Raw genomic sequence first — 18999 nt, forward strand, 5'->3', positions numbered from 1 at the left:
TAAAATACTTCTGAAAGGGTCCTTAATTTATTTGATGTGACAGCAACTTGTAATTTTTCACCTGCAATGACTACACAAATACCTCAGTAACCTGATAAAATGAAAAAGTGCAAGCCTAAAACAAAGATCAAAATCCTGCTTGGGTACCTGAAATTTAGTCTCAAATTTTATAAGTGGTTAAACACTTGTTCTAAAGCATCAGTCAAACTCCAGATGGTATCTAATGATTGTTTGGGATTATAAAATTAAATGACTGTTCCTTTCAATTATATGTTATTGTTATTCTTTCTGCTAGAAGAAGTAAATACATAATTCTCCCCCCCATCTTTTTCTTAGTTTGTATTCTACGAAGTGCCATAGTTGTATCTAGGTCCAATCCTGATTACCTGTTGGTGCAGTAACTAAACTTCCGCAGTTTATATAGCAAGAGAAACATCTTATTACAATTTGCTTCAAATAAAACCACTAAACTTTTCCAGTTTTATCTGTGCTATCATAAAATGCACACTTAGACCTATTGTATGAACTGTAAATTCTTCCCCTTGCAAAAAAAAAAAGTCAAAAACCTCATTTGTATTTCTACTGCTAATCAGGTTTTAGAAAGGTGAAAAAATAACATGAATGGTATTTATGATATGAGAAGCTGATTATACGTGAAGTAAAATTCTTTATTGCTGATATAAAGTTTGGACATTATATAACTTGACTTGTGTAATTAAGGTTTTTTCCTAAGGGAAGGATAAAACAGGCTATTTCTAGAATCTAATTTTCCTTTAAAAATGGCAGTATAGCTACAACAGCACTCAATGTAAGACCGTGACTGCAAGAGTATACTGGCACTGCCTAGCAATGCAGCCATTCATACAAAAAAAAGTTTTACTTGCTGTGTATTTTTTCTGCTTATATATTTATGATCAATAAATACTACAATAAATGCTACACCTTCACTTAATGCTGTAACTTCTCCTGGCTATTGAGTTTTGGGATTTGTTATTTAACAAGCGTATATTACCCATGACCTGAAGATGACAGGCTAGCCAAAAAACTACAGGAAGGAACACAAGTTAAAAGTCAACTATTCCACTTCAAAAGCGTTAAAAATGAAACTGCTTTTGAAGGTCACTAAGGATTAAGATGCATTTTTAGCACATAGCCAGTGTAGGAAGTTTACTGCATTTTGATGTAAAATATACCACAAAAATTTCTGTTCCATATTCCTGGAAAATCATCTTTCTTGTGGTTTCCAACAGAGTAGTTCAAAAGGAGAAGCTTCCTCAATAAGAAACACCAACTGCATTTTAAATATTGCCCGTTTGCTGCTTAGAAAATATCTGGATGTCAACACATTATTCTGACTGGTACTTAAAAATTGTTATTAGTGCCACGTAGCCATGGATGTTTAGATGGCTCAGTTACTGCCTGGCTTTCCACCCATTTTCAACTTTTGGTTTCAAGGAATCATTCTCCGTCATCTCCTCTTCCCACAATTCTGTCCCTAGTTCATGTAAGCGTATATAAGGCTGAAAGTCTTTCCCCACCCAATCTAATGGAACATGAAATCAAGTAAATGGAATTGGGTACAGGAATTAGTTTGCATTTTTATCTGCAGACCTGTTTCTTATCCATCAACAAAGTAACAGTTAAACGTGTGTAACTCAGATGATTTGAATTGTTTAAGGAATAGAAGTACACAAAGGTCAGAACAAAATAATATGAGTAATCTGGGAAATACAACCTAGCATTCAGATTTTCAGTATTAAGATTTTGGGAAATTCTTTGCAGTATCTCATGAAATCTGCAGATATTTTATATCTTGTAGCTTGTCCCTTTATATATTCTGATGTAGGCACCGGGGGATAGGTTTCCTTGTTCAGTTGCTACGTGTCCCAGGCTTTTCTGCCCCTGGCTTCCATGGAAGCCATTCGGGCTCAGGCAGAAGGCTGGTGCTGAGCTGACTGGCAGCGCTGCGGGAGCGTGGCTGCTTTGCCAGCTACCTGGGCTCCGCAGAGCTCGGAGGCGCCGTGGCCCCTCTTCCTACCAGAGCAGACGGCAGCGACATCTGATGTGTTTGTAGATGTGGAGAAGGCTTGTTTAAATGTTGCAGTTTTACAGGGAGCATCAGTTTTCTGCTTTGCCCGGGAGTCTCGGAGCATTTTGATCTCCCCTCTAGCTTCTGCTCGCTCTCAGCTACAGTCCTGGAAGTGAGGCCACAGTCCGACAGTTTCACAGGCTATGTAATCTAAATTACCTATTTTTACAAACAGACTACAGATAATTATTGTGTATTACTTCATGCAGTGATTCTGGAAAAATATGATCCATATCTGACAGAAAAATACACAGTAAATCGAAGCATTAACTTTTATCTTCCTATTCCACTTATATTGTTCTACGGTCACCTACCATTTATTGCTGGTTTCAGGTGCAGTAAGTGCATTAGCCTTAGCACCTTAATGACTCTTTAGTCAACAAAACTTTGCTTAGCATCTTGATTTATAATCTCATTTTTCTTTGGGAAGTATTTTGGGAACATTTAAAAATGTTTTTGATAAGTTTCACTTTAAAAAATAACATAGGTTTCCAGTACGCCTCCCTGCAAGCTTTACTGCCAACATAATCTAGACAGCGTTCTTCCTTGGACCGTATTTTTTATTCTTTTTTCCTATGGGCCATGCCTTTAAAACCGAAGGGCTCTGCTGTCCAGTGGGAGAGGCAGCCATTTCATCTGCAGGTAGTTTTAGAGAGGAGGCAGACCAGGCAGCCTGCTACTAAAAAACATCTCTGTTAAAAAGCCTGATTTCCTTCTAAAGTCAATAGAAGGTGGAAAAGAATTTCCACTGGATAATTCAGAGCTCTTAAATTAGCAGACCACAGTCAGGTATGAATATCCCTCAATTTGTGCTAATATATTGTTCAATCCTATTTTCTTTTATATTAACCAGCAATAAAAAACCCATTTAACTTAAAATATAAAATTGATTTTTGGTTTAGAAAAACACAATAAGCATCTGTTGATGAATAAGCGTCTTTTGGACTTCAACTCTGCTTTTTATGGATATGAGTATTTTATAAAATTTTGGGTGAAACCACCTGTAATCTTTAGGGTGGACAGAGGTGCATTCTTGCAGCTAATGCACATGTTTATCTCCCACTGATTTTTAATTACTCATGTGAATAGCCTCCTTGTACTGTAGTGATGACAATACTACCACCTCTTCCTGATTTATATTCTGTTCCTTTAGCAATTTAATTCATTATCCTATTGCCTTTCTCCTCTGAAGCTGAACATTAATCTGAAGGTTATAGAGATTTTACTAAACCACCCTTCCATTAGACATGTGTTCCCTCATCTGGTACTTTCCTCAGAGGCTTATTTTTCAACATTAATAAGCACCGGAGTACAGGAAACTTATCTTCTGGCTGAAATACTTAAAAATGACCTGCATCTTTTCCAATAAAGTCTCCAAAATGCAATACAGATGGCCTGCAGCAACTGACAGATCTGAATTTCAAACTTCAAGCTGCGGGCAGGAGTGCCAGGATTACGAGGGGTAGTAGGGGCTGGCTCACAGCTAGCTCTGCTTTGGCATTGTAACCACCTGCAGGAACACGGATATGAAGAAGCAGGACATTCCTGTCCTCTCTGCTCAGGGACATCGCTAGCTGATCTAATGCTCCTTTCCTGAGGAAGGACTATGAGCTAGCACAATTTGATGAAGGACCACGCTAGATGCGCAAATCCTCACATCAGTGAGGCTTCCTATAGAGAACAAAACAGAAAAACAGACCTGGGAGAGGAATCTAAATATTGGGTAAGTGTAGGGAACTGTGTGGAGAAAACGGGCTTTTGTGCAGAACTGCAGACACATAGGTTAGAAAAGGAGGCAGAGTCCTGAGTTAAATGTCACATGGGCGGCACAACTGAACGCTCACCTTCTATGTGATGAAGTTTTTGGGAAGAAGATGGGGCCCTTATCAAATAAAAGGAGATGTAAATGGCTTGTAACAAGCAATACAATATAGTTGGCCTGTACTTGCTGTTTCTTCTGGCATGCTAACTGGCCATGACTTTTCTGTTTTGCCAACGTAACTAAAGTCATAGTACAGATACAGTCCTTTATTAGAGTAGAGGGTTTTTCGTTGGTGGTGGGGTTTTTTTTTGTGGTTTTTTTTTTTTTAATAAACAATACCAACATTAGGATTTTTGGGGAGGCTATTTGGAACCACACAGGCAAGTCAAAGGTGTACAGAAGGTCTCAGTGACAGAGCCACTGTTCCCGATTTAACAATTCAGACTAATTCTGCAGCAGGCTGGATTATATTATTCCAGCTGGCCTGATGCTTCTCATAGGCTGTCTATCTGACAGTCCTGCTTCTAAAAATATCAGAAGTTGGATTTGCAACACTGATCTCTCTGATACGTAATCCTTTACTATCACTAGAAGTTCCCCACTCGTATGGAATATGCCTGCAGTTAAAGAAATTGCAGTAGTAGGAGAAGGCTGGCATTCCAGAATTTCCAGCCTCCCCCTTTGATTCCCATTTTCATGTATTTTATTCAGTTGTCTTAGTGGCTTTTAGCAGCAGCAAACATAAATCTCAGTTCCAAACTGTGTGTATAGCTTGCAATACATATCCATTTATCTAGATAGTATTCTGGCTTTCATTTTATTTCTTATGTAGCGGATGAAATCATTGGGTGTTTATAACCTCTGTCAGTGGGTTTTTGAAGGGTGACTTGGTAGACAGAGAAGAAGAAATCTGTTTTTTTCATGTGTTGTGGACTATGGTCTCTTGTTTGAAAGCCTCCAGCTATTGAGTTTGTGAAAAGTGCATAACACCAAATAATTAAGCTCCTTGACTTTCTGCCTTTACATTGATATGGCTACTACAATGCACAGCCAAAGTGGCTGGAGGTCTCCTGCAGCACATTTTTCATTTTTCTGCTTAGGAAAAGAAATTGGTATGGATTTTTATGACTTTGCCACATCGTAAAGTTAAAGGATCCCATTTTCACCATGAACCTTTTGGAGATTGTTACCTTTTTGTTTTAACAAGGTAGACAGTGCCTGAACAGCAGCACTCTGGTAAGTTCTGTTGTATTTTGTACTGCTGCTGTCTGAAATGAAGATGGTCTTTCTCATTAAATGATATGGACTCCGAAGCATTAAAAACTGTTTTGCATAGAGACATTAGGCAGCAGACACAAAGGATTGCTGTCTTAGTTTGGGACTTTGCTTGAGCCAAGATTTTCTTTTAATCATGATAATACAGTAGGATGCTTATGCAAAGAGTAGGGAATGAAACACACTCAAGTATGTATCAGAGGGACAAGTAAATGCTCGATTTATTTATTTAAGCATTCCAAAACCTCCCTTTCTTTCCACATTAGCAGTGCCAAACATATTGATGATAATCTGATACACAGTTTTAAAGCCCTTATACTCAAACTATTTAAGCATTAGTTTGGTTATTCTGCCTACTAAAGTGATAATTAGGGGCTAAAAGTTAACCAGATTATTGTAGAGATATCTCTTGACAGCCTTTAACACCTAGTTAAATGTTAAAGCCTGGAAATTACAAGCCTCTCGGTATCATTCAGATCACAGTATATTTTGAAGCAATTTGCTATTTCTAGATTGTTTTTCATGCCATGGTGCCACTCCAGTGCTCTCTAGCTTGCTCTGAATGCCTGCCCACTTGCATGACACATTCAGTAGGCAAAAAACATCCCTAAGAACAAACTTCTTGCTTAGTATGGATGTTAGATGGGACTTCCAGATGTGTAAAGAACATTGCAGCCGATTAAAGATATATTGGGGCTGTTTAAAGCTTCTGCCTTGTCTGCCCTTGGATTTAATTTAGTCTGTTTGAGCCAATCTGTGAGGGAGAGGTACTGCTCTCTCCCCTGACCTCTCCCCAGGTTACCCTTTCTCTCTGCAACGTCCTGACTAATGTGCATTGGAGACCTCGGTGAAAATGAGGGGACAGATACGGATGGGAGTGGAGGGAAGGAAGAGTAGGAATGAGCTGATTGTGATCTACTGGAATGGATCACACTTCTTGGGTAACTTCATCCCTGGGACTTGTTTCCACAGCAAAACAGAGGTTTCAGTAAAACCCTTAGTGGGTTTGTCCAACACAAATAAGAATAGGAGTAACAAGGCAGTGTCATGGGAGTTAGTGTGCAATTAGGAGTCAAACAGTGTAATCCTGCAATGATTTTTCTCTAGGTTACCGACACCTGCTAAAGCCTAAGCCAGCAAATATTCATTGCTGTTCTTACCTGCACTAGCTAAATTAAACTAATGCACTTATGCTATTATTTTTCTTTATCCCATCTCCTCTGACAGCATTATACAATGCAGAAGTGACAGTAATTAGCAGCAACAGTCTTGAAAGCATACGTTACATTATAAAGACATGTACTCTATCATAAAGTCAGATAGCTTGTCTACAGTTTTCTTACTGTAGTTGCTGGGAGCTGTAGACATTACATCTTCCAGTGCTGAGAGCTTATCACTTATTTATATAGACAGCACGTGTATGGGTGGATGTATATTCTAAGAACACTGTCAGCTGCTGTCCTTCACTGAAAATTTGCACCCATGCTATTCAGCATGATTCATTTGAATCTGTTCTTGTACTTTGAAAACAGTATGTGTTGTATAAGTAAGACTTAACCGTGGAGATGCAGGTTCAAATTAGTAATTAATACTTGACCTTATCGGAACTTTCCTGTCTAGCTGCCCAAAATGGCTATCTGAACTTTGAAAAACACATCCTCAAAGGACAGAATTAATCTCGCCATCTGAAATGGAGGTGTCCAGTCTAAGCTTCTTGGCCTGTTGTTTGTCTCTGCTCTGTCGTCAAGGGAGATGCATCTCCACAGGGTGATTTGTCCTGTCCTAAAAGATGCGTCTCTGGCCATCAGGAATGATCATCCTCTGAAGATGCTAATCTCTTTCTATTCACTGCAGGAGGAATTCAGATAACTAGATGAATCCTGCATATACTGTGGATCCAGCTGTGCATATCTGACTGGCTGACAGCGGTTTCCACTTAGCTAGGTTTTCTGCTTTTATTAAGAAAAACTTGAGGTCTCTGTTAGCAAATAATACCAAACGTTAATAGTACTTCAAAACTCCCTACTTTCAAAACCAGAAGAACCTAGTTAAGTATTAACACTAAGTATGGCAAAACAGTGGTCTACATTTTTACCTTTTGTTATAGTCTATGACTGATGAATTTATAACTTAAAAACTCTTCTCAAAATATCTGAAATTACGCTGACACATCATAACAAGTGCAATGGTATGTTTCAACCAGATTTTTGTTTTCTTGTTCAGTAAACCTTCATTTTTTTGAGTATAACTCTTCCGTAAATCTGAGTGGCAAAGCAAAGACATTATTTACCACAGCATGCTTAACTTTCAGCTCTTAAAGGAGAAATACATTATATGTTCACTTACCATAAAATTTAACGAAGGCAACCAGAAGTCAGTTGTGTAAGACACAAATAATTTCATGAAAAAGCTGTCACTGGCTATATTATACATCTATGTAGCTTATAAAACAAACCAAATGATTACCATCAATTATAATACCATGATTTGACAAGTCTGCAATTAATTTCCTACTCTTAAATAACTGCTGTTGCACAGTGCCAGAGAAAATGCCACGCATTAACTGACTCATCACCAGAGTCTGTGATAGATAGTACAGATGGTAATTTGATTATTCATCTCCCAGAAAATAAGTGCTTTATTATGAAAAACTATTCATTTTGCTCTTCTGAAAGAATGGCAAAAGGATACCTTGAGTATCTACAGTAATACGCAGTTATTCTGAAGCATTATTTTATTTGTTAAGATTTGTGGAGTAGAGTTGTATGCTAGATGGTTCACAGACATGGCACAAGCTGATGAAGGAGGGGGTACTACAAAACCCGTGCATTTCTTCTACGTAAAAATGCTCCTACATGAAAAGTATGGAAAGATTCTGCTTTGTCTACCAGAAAGTCTGCAAACTTTATTACACATCTTGAAAAAGTACTCCCTATACAAGACTAAAATATTTATCCAGCAAAGATAATGGGCTTTCCTGCATAGCTATCAGGATCATTAAATTATGGTCTTTTCTGGGACAGTTACAGACATGCATTTAAAATACAAAGGAAGTACCAATTCTGCCAGGGTTGACTTGTGGAGTTAACTTTATTTCTTAGCACAGGCTTCTGTGGAACCATCTCTAAAATTAAGTATCACCTTATTTTTACATGAATCAAAGGCAGAATGATACTCAATGTAAAGTGTTACACACCAGTGAGTAGCAAAAGTAGCACTTTCATAAGAACTTGAAGCACTTTTTAGTATTACTTTGTGGTTAATCTTGTATTTGCGTTTACTAGGGATATAAAGACCCATCAAAAGATACTTGATTACTTTGTAAGTAGTGCATATGAGAATACAGGGTGTCTATGCATACAATAAATACAACAGTTTCCTTTTTAGATATGAGTCACACAATTTGCAGTGCATGGGTTAAAAAAAAAAAAAAAAAAAGTAATTCCTTGATTTTCAGAATGAATAAAGGGAAACAATTTTTATGAGTACAAATTAGTTTGCAAATACCTTCAGGCAGAAATGGGAAGTGGGTAATTCATACTGGTTCATTTGTAACTCCAAATACGTTGACATACCTCTCCAGAGAAAGCCTGTCCATTGAGTAGATGCTCTGATCCCTGGCTGTCTTCGCTTCCAAAGTGTAACCGGATTTCCTCTAAGCGGTGACTATATGTCATCGGTCCTCCAGAGATGTTGACCAAATGCTCTTTGTCTAATCGTAGAGATACATGTCTCCCTGTATTATACATCGTCCCACTAACCTAAACAAAATTGGGGTTAAAAAAAAGGCATTTTTAAAAAATAATTTGTAAATCCTAGAAATTAGTTATATGTACTTCAAGATTTTGCTCTTACACACCTTCATTTAAATGTAGCCATACATCTTATTGTTGTGAGATGAAATACACAACCTGAGGTCATACTTCAACTTCTGCTTTGAATCTTATACTGTATATTCAAATACTTTGCTAAATCCATAAATACATATTTTAGCCAGGGGCACATGGTTAACACAGTGAATGGGATTATTACACTTCTAAATAAGTAGGCTTTTAGAATATTTTTTATGCAAGGTCTGAATAATGGCTTCATTACAAAATTTCTGCACTGAAAATGGGAACATTTCAGCTGACATAAATTATTTAAGTACACTTGAACAAATCTGAAATTTAACTCATTTTTCCCTTCTTTTAATATTTATAACAAAGTTATCCAGAAGTAAAGGTGCTGCAAAAAGCAGAGATATAATTATTCATGAATAGGGAGCCCTACTCCTACTGGAGCTGCAGGTAAAAACTTTCATTGTCCTCCTCTGCAAGTCCCTTTGTTTTGTTATGAATATTTTATGTTTACAATTGCCAGGTATTTTAGTCATAGCAGTACAGAATTAATTACAATTTGATTATATATCTCCAGTTCCTAGTACACTTCAAATAGCTGTAATACTCTTCAAGATTCATCTTTATCTTTAAAAAGACCAAATGTTGTGCTTCATTTGCAAACTGATTTACAGCTGCTGTAATGAAAAAGAAAATGATTGTGGAAATTTTTCATGTGGAATATAATTCTGTCATAATTTCCACTGTCATAGGAAAAGTTCCTATAGCAAGAGGTTCCTTAATTTATGCCATTAGAAAGTGAAATATGCCAGTTTGAGTAAAGAAGAATTGTGATTTATTAAAAACATTCTGCATGGATACAAATGGCACACTTGAGTAACATTCATTTACTTTAAGAAGAGGAAGTGTAGCAATAACATGCTTTGTTGCTCTTCAATTTAAAATTAAAGACATGACTATTATGTATTATTTCCTATACTACATCAGTACTATAGTAATTAACATTGCTGCAGTGTCATTTTATCTGTAATACTAATTACTGAGTTTAAATGACCTGTTTTCTTGCACGGTATGCTGTAAAAAGTTACACTGAACAGACTGTGCAATAGAGCTAAATGGATGAGATTAAACAGCTTTTGGTTGTTGTGTTTTTTAAACTTTGATACAGATGTTCTATATTTTGTGTTTATTCCAATTCAAAATAAGCAGTAATAAATTTCTTATGAAAAGTAATAAACACAAATATTCCTATTCATTGCAAATAAAACACAATTATCTTATTTATAAATGCTCCTTAGCTTTTCTGCTTGACTTTGCACGCATAATAATTAAATACCAAGCTCAGTTTAATAGGTGGAAGAAGGTCAGTTTACTGAATTCGGTTTCAGTACACTGCATATGAATGACATAAAATTGCTAATCGTAAGTAACAAATGTAGTTTAAAAACAAATAGGGGGAAATGGTTTAAAGCCTCTTATTCACATTTGGAAACTCATGCTTCACTGAACGCTCAGTTAAATTTAGCAACTATGCAAAATATTCAGAATCCATTTTCTTACTTAAATTGGTACAAATCTCAAATTAGGTTACCATTAGTTTCTCTCTCAAGGTAAAAGTGACCCAAATAACCCCTAATGTGAATCAAATAAGTCTCTGTAGAGCAGAGAGGGGAAATGATAAGAGGCAAATTCATGAACAGGAGTATCATTTGTCTTTCTCATTTCCCCCCCTCATAAAAATGCAGTGCTTGTAAGGAGATTGTATTGACTGTTTTAAAACAGAATTTCCCTACGTAACTGCAGAGAAAGAATACCAGTAATGCAATGAAGTGTCTGACATGCCTCATTTCTGACCTGCAGGGAGGGCGGAACACTTGAAGTGAGACTATAAAAATCTCCTGCACAGGCACAGAGACTTGTCACCAGGAAGGACAAAATCCAAGATCTTCAATATAAAAAAATGCAAAGTCCAACATTGTCAAAGTTAATGATCATACCACATCCTTAGCTGACCCCATTTTCCTCATACATTAAGAAACGATTCCAAACAGGTAATTTTACCTGTGGCAAAATCCCCAAATAGAACAGAGCATGTTGATGGGCTTCAACCTTAATTGTGGAATGGTTCAACTTTTGGTAGATTTTAATTAAATTATGAACATATTCCTGATGTAGTTATTTTCTATTTAATCTCATTCATTTTAATTCTTGCTTCACAGAGCTTTGTGCACATAATTTCCCAGCAGCATTATTCTCTCTCTTTATCTTGATGCAAGACAGCCACACAGGCACACGCTGCTAATATATTCTATACTACGCTTGTAAGTAAGATCTGAATACTCATGTGGTATCTGTGTATAACTTGCTGGTCCTCTGATCACAAAAAAGCCCCAATTCTGCTCTTTGAAAGGTGGAACACAAGCAAAGTCAATAAAAATGCATACCTAATAAACACAAACTCTTTGATGCATGTTTATCTTGCAACTCTACAGACCTTTATGACAGAAAAAAAAAAACCCCGAACAATCCTGAAACATATTTCTCTAATGATGTTCTTTAACCCTGCATTTGTGGGAGCATTTTTGTTGTGTCCTAGTTAACCGTGTATCTTATTCACTTCATTTCTTCTTCCACAACTAGTCCTGAACTAAATAGTTTTCAGAACTTTCTTTGTGGCCTACACCTTTACATTACAGTCTGTGTTAAAACAGCCTTCAAAACCCTGAGCAGAAGTGACAGAAAAAGGAGCCTATTTCAGGGCAAAGCCACGCTAGAAATGTAAGCAGGGAATGCCAGAGGAAAGGAGAAGGAGCCGAGATGGATCCCTCGCCTTTCAGTCCCGTGCTACCTTAGTGGTTCGCTGTCACCTTTCAAGGGGCAGCGCAGGCTCTCTGCTTCCTAGGGGCCTTTGCAAAATAGCAAACCAGTGCATTTTGGATTTATTCGGGTAAGAGTGGTCTGAAGATTAGTTCCAAGAACGTTTTTAAACTTGTATCAGTACCTGCCAGTGGAGCAGCACTGAATGTGAGGAAGCAAGAAAATCAATTATGTATGGCTGCCTGCTGCGGTGTCCTTGGATCTTATCTGCAATATTAGATGTTCCTTTCTTTAGGATGAAAATAGATACAGTCCAAGGAAGGCCTAGTACTGTGTAGGGAAGCAAATCACCAAGGATTGAAGAGTGTTTTGAAGGTGTTGTAGTGGCCTCGTTTTATATCCTGCAATAATCAAGTTTCTGTCATCTGCCACCTGGCTTCCATATTTTCCTCGTGGAGTCCTACACTCCAGCGGAACAAGAAAGCAGCTCTGCAAGCTCAGGAGTGGCGGGCTTTCCCCCGCTATTAGCAGCACCTGAACTACTTCATGCCACGTACTTTGTCATTATCTTTGGTTTCTGCCATTCAGTATCCACGTAGCAACAGCGGCGGGTGGCCTGGTGAGTGCAGCATGGATCCTAAGGAACCTGTAATGCGCCATCGCTTTTCTGCCCAACTCCTCTCCCTAGCAGCTTCACGGAGGCACAAGTGCTCCATGGAAACATTAAAACATTAACACTAACATTAAACTGTTCCTAGCATCTGCCATCTAGGGGTCTTGAAGCCCTTAAAAAAAGCAAAAATAAATGTGCAATTGTCTTTTGTCTCACTGGGGTAAGTCAACATTAATGCCAGGTTGTTTTGGTTTCTTCCCGACACTTCGGCAGGATCATCCTAGGCAAAATTTCACTCTGTAGCTCAGATCACCTGAACTTGAGTTTTTAACTGCAGTGATAAACTGAATCATGTTTTTCTGAGTCGCTCAAGCAAGTTCCTTTCTTTTAATGTTTTTTGATTGTTGTTCATAGTATCTTGACCAGACCATATTTTGTGATATAAAGTGCTGTCCTCATTGATTTAAATTGATTGTACTGTAATAAGTACCTTGTATCTCTCTCGTCCAAAGCAGAGACTGCTTCAGGGTTTGAAAACAGAGCTTACATAGACTTCAGGGCAAGTCTGTGATTTGAAATCTGACTTTAGGGATAGTGATGAAGCATCGCACCAAACCAGAATTTCAAATATAACCTACTAAGGCACACTGAGTTCTGTGCAGCAGCGTTACGTTGCCTTATTTCAAAGCCATGGCTATACAAGAACATTTATTTTCTTAATATTGTGCTTATGGCATCCAGTTAGTTTTAGAAGTAGATGCTGCTGTCTTGATTTTCTAGCTGTTGTTAGAGGGGACCCAAGCTGGAAAATAAAATGGTTTTACAGAGTTATTCTTCTAAGTTATTTAACAGTTGTTTAAAAAGGGTATTCTTGGTTTTTAAAGTTTGCTCTTGAAGAAGAGGTTGATACAATCAAATAGGATACAATTGTTCTACAGATTTTCCAAACTTCTGAGAGCTCTATCCTTGTTCTGCAGTATTCTCCATGTGTGTATATATGCAGACACATAGGAATTTTTAAATTGTTTTTAAACAATTGTTTTCTACAGAGCATTCAGTTTTATTTAAGTGCATTTGATGAATACTTGTACATTTGAATAGTTATTTTTCCTAACACTTTTTCCCTGCCTTCATCTTTATGCTTGATCATTGTATGCAACAGTATGTTAAGAAATTGTGGAAACACTGCTAGTATAACATAATTTTCAAAATCATGTCTGCAGTAAACAGCATGCTGCTTGACCACCTTGTAAGTCATGTTCTTCTATAGATTTGCCTATAAATGTCTCGGGGCCTTAGACAGATACATATTCATGCTTCATTTCATGCTTTATTTTTGAAGGTAATTTTAAGGCAACTTCCAGCTATGTTTCCTGCAAGATTTCCTTGTTGCCAGCAGAGAGCACTGTTGACTCATCCCATACGGCTTTCACCTATATACCACTGGGACTTCCACAGCCAGGAAGAAAATTAAAACTAATCTTTTTTGTGTGACACGACTGTAATCCATGGCTTTAGTTTCTGAAGTGGTGGTTTCAGCTGGAGGACAGAATTGGGGGGTCTGCTGCACCACTCAGGCAGGTTTCTAGTCTACAACCGAGTGGAGGATGCAGGCTCAGCAGGTAGCTTGAAGGCCATCAGATAAGCAAAATATCCAGAGTGCCTTTTCTGGCAAGAATCCAATAGATCTTACGTTCTGTTTATTAAAAAAGAAAAAAAAAAGTGGAGGGGGGAATTAAAGATAAGGAAATACCAGAGTTTTGATACAGTGATGCTTACTGGGAGGGAGCTACAATATAATTGCTGAGCTTTGAAGAACAACAGGCATCATCATCAATATTTGATTAAAAAAGGCCCGTGTGAAAAATGTAAAATGTAAGAGAGAAGTGTAAAGATTAAAATAATCTTTTCATCTTAGTTGGAAAGTTGTAAAAAGGAAATGATGTTAATGAGTCCAATTAACCCATTTACCTGCCTAATGTAATGACATGTATCAGCATATGGCACGACACACTTTTGTTTTTGCTTTTTAAAGCACCATTTTCAGTAAGAATCTTTCCCATTCACTGCTCTGCCGTTTTGCCTGTTTACTTCCCTTAAGTGACTGATCTGTAAAAAACTCGGAGCAAACCTCATAAATTAAATATTCAGGCTTACTGGCTAATGAGCGCAATATGTCAATTTTCAGTGATCAAAACAATGTGCTTCAATAATGTATACACCATTCTGTAACAAAATTATAATTTTAATAGAGGACCTGCAGGGTCATGGCTAGTCTGAGATAATTATATGCCACGGGGAGCGAATGAATGAAACTGCTCCTAGGACATTGGTAATACCCCATAGAGTCTATATGCCACATGCTGTCTTTTAGGGATAATAAAGTGCTTTATTGTATTTCCACTACTCCATTAATGCAATGATTTTTGCTTGTTAGGAACTATGAAGCCTAAAGCAGATGCAACCAAATTTATGGTGTCTAGCATTAGTAATAACTGTGCATGTTGATGCTAGCTTTACAGTGAAATTGTGCTCTCCTTAATCTAAACTATTCTAACTACATTTAAACCATAGGTAGTAGGTGAATTTTATCCCACAGGTTTCACTGGATTTTTTAAATTCAAATTATTGAAATAAGCAAGCAGAAAAAATAGCTTTTGTGACTGGACAAGGGATCTGCTCCCACCAATGCTGGCTGAAGTCCTGAGGGACCAGTAAGGATTTTAAGTGGGGGATTATCTTGATGCTGAGAGCTTCCTGCATGGAGGGATCCATTACATGCTGTTTGGGGTGAAAAAAGAAATAATGAAGAATGTTTTGCTGTAGGAAAGCGGACTGGATCTCAATGTTCACCATGTAGTAGTATCTTGAAACCTACAGCCTGAATGTTTGCAGGCAAACTGAAGCCATGGAAGAGGAGTGAGTGAAAACAAGTTATGTTGCAGTGTGACCTTAAGAGACTTCTTTGCGTGCATCAAGAATGGTGCAGCATGCAGTTACCTAGCAGATAAGGCAACAATAATCACAGGTATCTTCAGCCAGGTAAAATGGCATAGGGGTTATGTCGAGTTCCAGGTTCTTTGTGATCGTAGGTAGAACGGGGCACAGTCTCCATGCTGAGACCACTGTCAGGTTTTTTATAAATAAATACTATTAGTGCTTCAACAGCAGACACGGATGTCTCTACTGTGGTAGATTCTGGAGTGACTTTGGTTTATTAGCAGGGAACTCAAGTTTGTTTTGAAGTGTGATGTGCCTGTGTCATACTCTAGCGTTTAAAAAGGCTATTTTGGGGCGTTCTAAGCTAGACTTAATACTGTATGACTGCAGAACTGGACTCAGCAATTCACGATCCTGGGTTTCTATAGCCACCTTTTTACCACTGATGACAAGTCTCACACTGTGCTGTGACACAGTTACAAGCATATATGAAAGAGGAAAAAATTACATTTGTGTGCTCCTTTTAGTTCGTTAACCTTAGTTTAGAATTAAGCTAAGTCAATAAGTAATTGAGAGAATAACTGGGGCTTGGAGAACTCATTACCCTAATTTAGTCTAGCAATCTGTAAAGAGATTTTAGTTTGAAGAATCTCCATTAAAAGCTGTGTTAAGGATAAATTTTGTCTCTGATAAAAGGGATGTCAAAAGAGCTGCCATTTTAAAATCTGAAGACTTAGATGAATTTTCAAAAGGTTGTAAATGGCACAGAAACCTACAAACTTGTGAGAAATCCAGATAAATGAAAATTGCTCTTTCCATTTTTTATGTGGGTTTAAAATGTAGAACTGAACGTGTTGAAATCCTGAGGTTCTGAGTCCTTTGTTAGTGAGTGATATTGAGATGCACTGACCTTTGGTAGCTGCCTGGGTTTCAGAGCTCTTCTTTCGGAGAGCTCTTTGGTTGAAATGCCAGAGGTTTTCCAATGGAATCCCAATCAGATGGAAATTTATAGGACGTATATTGAAATTAGTGTGCTTCACTTTCCTTATGTCTTCCATATAGCAAGACAGACTTCAGACATTAGATGCTTAATATCTCATTTGATTAATTGCATATTAATAAATGTATTCAGTCTTTCTAATATCTTTATTTTGCTTGTACCTCTTCTTCAGTACTTTCGTTCCTAATGCAACTTTAAAAAGAAATTTCTCTGCTGAACAGATGAGATATAGCTAGTTCATTGATTTAAATTCTTTTTTGAACTGTTGGTGTATCTTTGACTTTACTATTTGTATATAGCATTAACAAAAAGGCTGTCCTAAATTAATCTGGGAAGTATCTTTCAAGCTAAGTGGTCAAATAACACTGTAGTGTTGGGTAGATTATTAATACACTCACTGCTTTATTTATCTGCATCTATGTATCTTTATATTTATATATGCACATCTCTCTATATGTATCTATCTCCATATACACATATACAGAAACAAAACCTCTTCTTTTTTACTGACTTCTGTGAATAGAAAGAGGAAGAAAAATGTCTGTCCTCACATGCAGGCCTAGATTAATAAATTGGTAAAACCTTCTTGCTGTTGTGCATCCAGAGCATTCGATTGCTGTCTGAATGACGGAGAAGCACACAGCATTCTGAGCAGGCTAAAGGATGAGCATTCGAAGTTCATCTGTTTTACACCGCAATCAAAACCTACCATTATTAAGGTTAATGGTACCATTTTGCAAGAGCCAGAAAACCCCATTTGTTGTAGTTCTTTATTTCTCTAATTCTTTTGCTGCCAGGAAGTGCTAAATTTCTACGCCTATTAAGTTTTCATAAACCCTCTAAAATAATGAAGTGACCGCTGCTGCTTTTTGAAATCCTCTGACCACTCTAGCCATGAAGCGCCAAGATGACGCAATGTACTGAACCCTGTTTAAGGGAAATTGCAGTGTCCGTGTCGTGGTGTAGCCAGGGAAGCATGGTACTGCTTTACTGAAATTGTAAGTCAGTGGAAATGAAAAGAAGACTCTATAAAGCTCAGCTTTTTAGCCATGAAAGGGACAAAAGTTTTATCAGCTTTTTTAGCAGAACTGTAACAAGTTTTTGAAAGCAGTATATTTCACAGTGTCAAGCTGCTTCCCAAATCACTGCCAAGGAAAAAAATGCATAGTTACTGCAAAATAATTTCTTGAGCCCCGTATCTCTGGAGGTAAACTAGTATTTAGACAACTTGAAATTTGACCTCAATAAAATTCATTATGTGCCACAGCAAATCCTTTGTGGCATGCAAAAATCATGAGCTATTCTGCTAGTAGCATATTTCACTGGGTTTGGTTTTGTTTTTTTTTTTTGAGCAGCAGCAGAGAGCTGTTTTGTCCTGGCCTGCTTTTTCTAGTTCTTTAAAGAAGGTGAATGAATTAGCCTTTCTGGTTACAAATATTATTGTTCCTGTTTAACAGAGGACTGTTTTACTTTCCTCATTTCAACTGCCTCAAAAGCACTTGTGTACATTTTAATGTTGAGAAAACAGTGCAGTAGAGGTAAAAAGGAAAGAAAAACAAACAATCAAATCCTGTCCTGAACTTATCTTTGCTTTTCCTGACATTTCACTCTATTCCAAAACTCTTCTTTTTTTTTTTCCCTGAAAATGCCCTTTAAAAAAACCCCACACAACCACTTTTTTTTTTTAAATAGAGCTCCCTAAAGCCAATAATTATCAATTCTATCTTAACGGGAAGAATCTTCTCTGTGTTCTAATATGCGTCTAATTCAAATGTGTCTGAGAGTCAGCGTGCTACTGGGATGGAAGGCTGGGAAATCCGGGCTACAGCACGACCTTGAGCTGCCGGCTGAACGACAGCGCAGAGGCTGGCCTCGCCTCCTCTGGCGCTTCCAGACCTGGTGCTACGTGTGTACGTCGCCATTCCAGTGGATGTACGTACAAAACTCCTGCAGTCAGAAAGCTTCCTAAGACTTCACTTAGGAGCACTATTCTGCCAAAACTTGGTCAAGAGATTTTGTGTTTACTCTGTTGTTGTTTTGTTCTGCTTTTTTCCCATTCCACGTTACCCGCCGTGCACGGCTATGGGGGAAGAGCTATTTCTTTCTTTGGTTTCTGATCTTCTGTACAGCTCCATGTATACTGGAGTTGTGTGAATTAGTATTTTTACAAGTAATCAAACTGACACAAAGCTCAGAATACCAAGAAGCATTTTTTTCCTCTTACATCATTCTCAAGCATGTTTTATTCCATGCAGTGAAAGACACTTTTCTGCTAGCTTGAATCATAAAGAAATGGTGAGAAACTATTCAGCAAAAGGCTATTAGAAAAACAATTTTTCTAATGTGCCAATTTACCATTAGTTTCCCTCTGTTTTTCTTGGTCACTGTGCTTACCAAAATACAGATTATCTAGCATTACAGAAGAGTCGATAACGAAAAGAGAAAGGGCTTATGGGATAAAATCAGCTAGGAATCAGCATACAACTAAATGCTTTTCCAACAGGGATACAATTTAGACTAGACAGGATCTTAGCTTTCCAGACATAAAAGAGAAGTTCCTTTTTAAGGAGTGTTTTATCATATATGTTCTAAAGAGTTTCAAGAATGTATAATCTGCTGAAACAATAATGCTGACAAGTTCATTCTTATCATCTTCCCAGGAAG

General features: G+C 37.5%; 1 protein-coding gene across 1 annotated transcript in view; it reads right to left on the reverse strand.

Moving 5' to 3' along the window:
• The window catches only part of CA10 (carbonic anhydrase 10), a 206500-nt gene that overhangs the window by 37842 nt on the left and 149659 nt on the right, over positions 1-18999 (reverse strand). The window contains exon 4 of the mRNA XM_075720157.1: positions 8702-8887. Within this exon, the coding sequence (XP_075576272.1) occupies positions 8702-8887 (186 nt within the window). The remainder of the gene's footprint in view (positions 1-8701; positions 8888-18999) is intronic.

This window comes from Pelecanus crispus, chromosome 12 (assembly GCF_030463565.1).
Source record: "Pelecanus crispus isolate bPelCri1 chromosome 12, bPelCri1.pri, whole genome shotgun sequence".
NCBI lineage: Eukaryota > Metazoa > Chordata > Aves > Pelecaniformes > Pelecanidae > Pelecanus > Pelecanus crispus.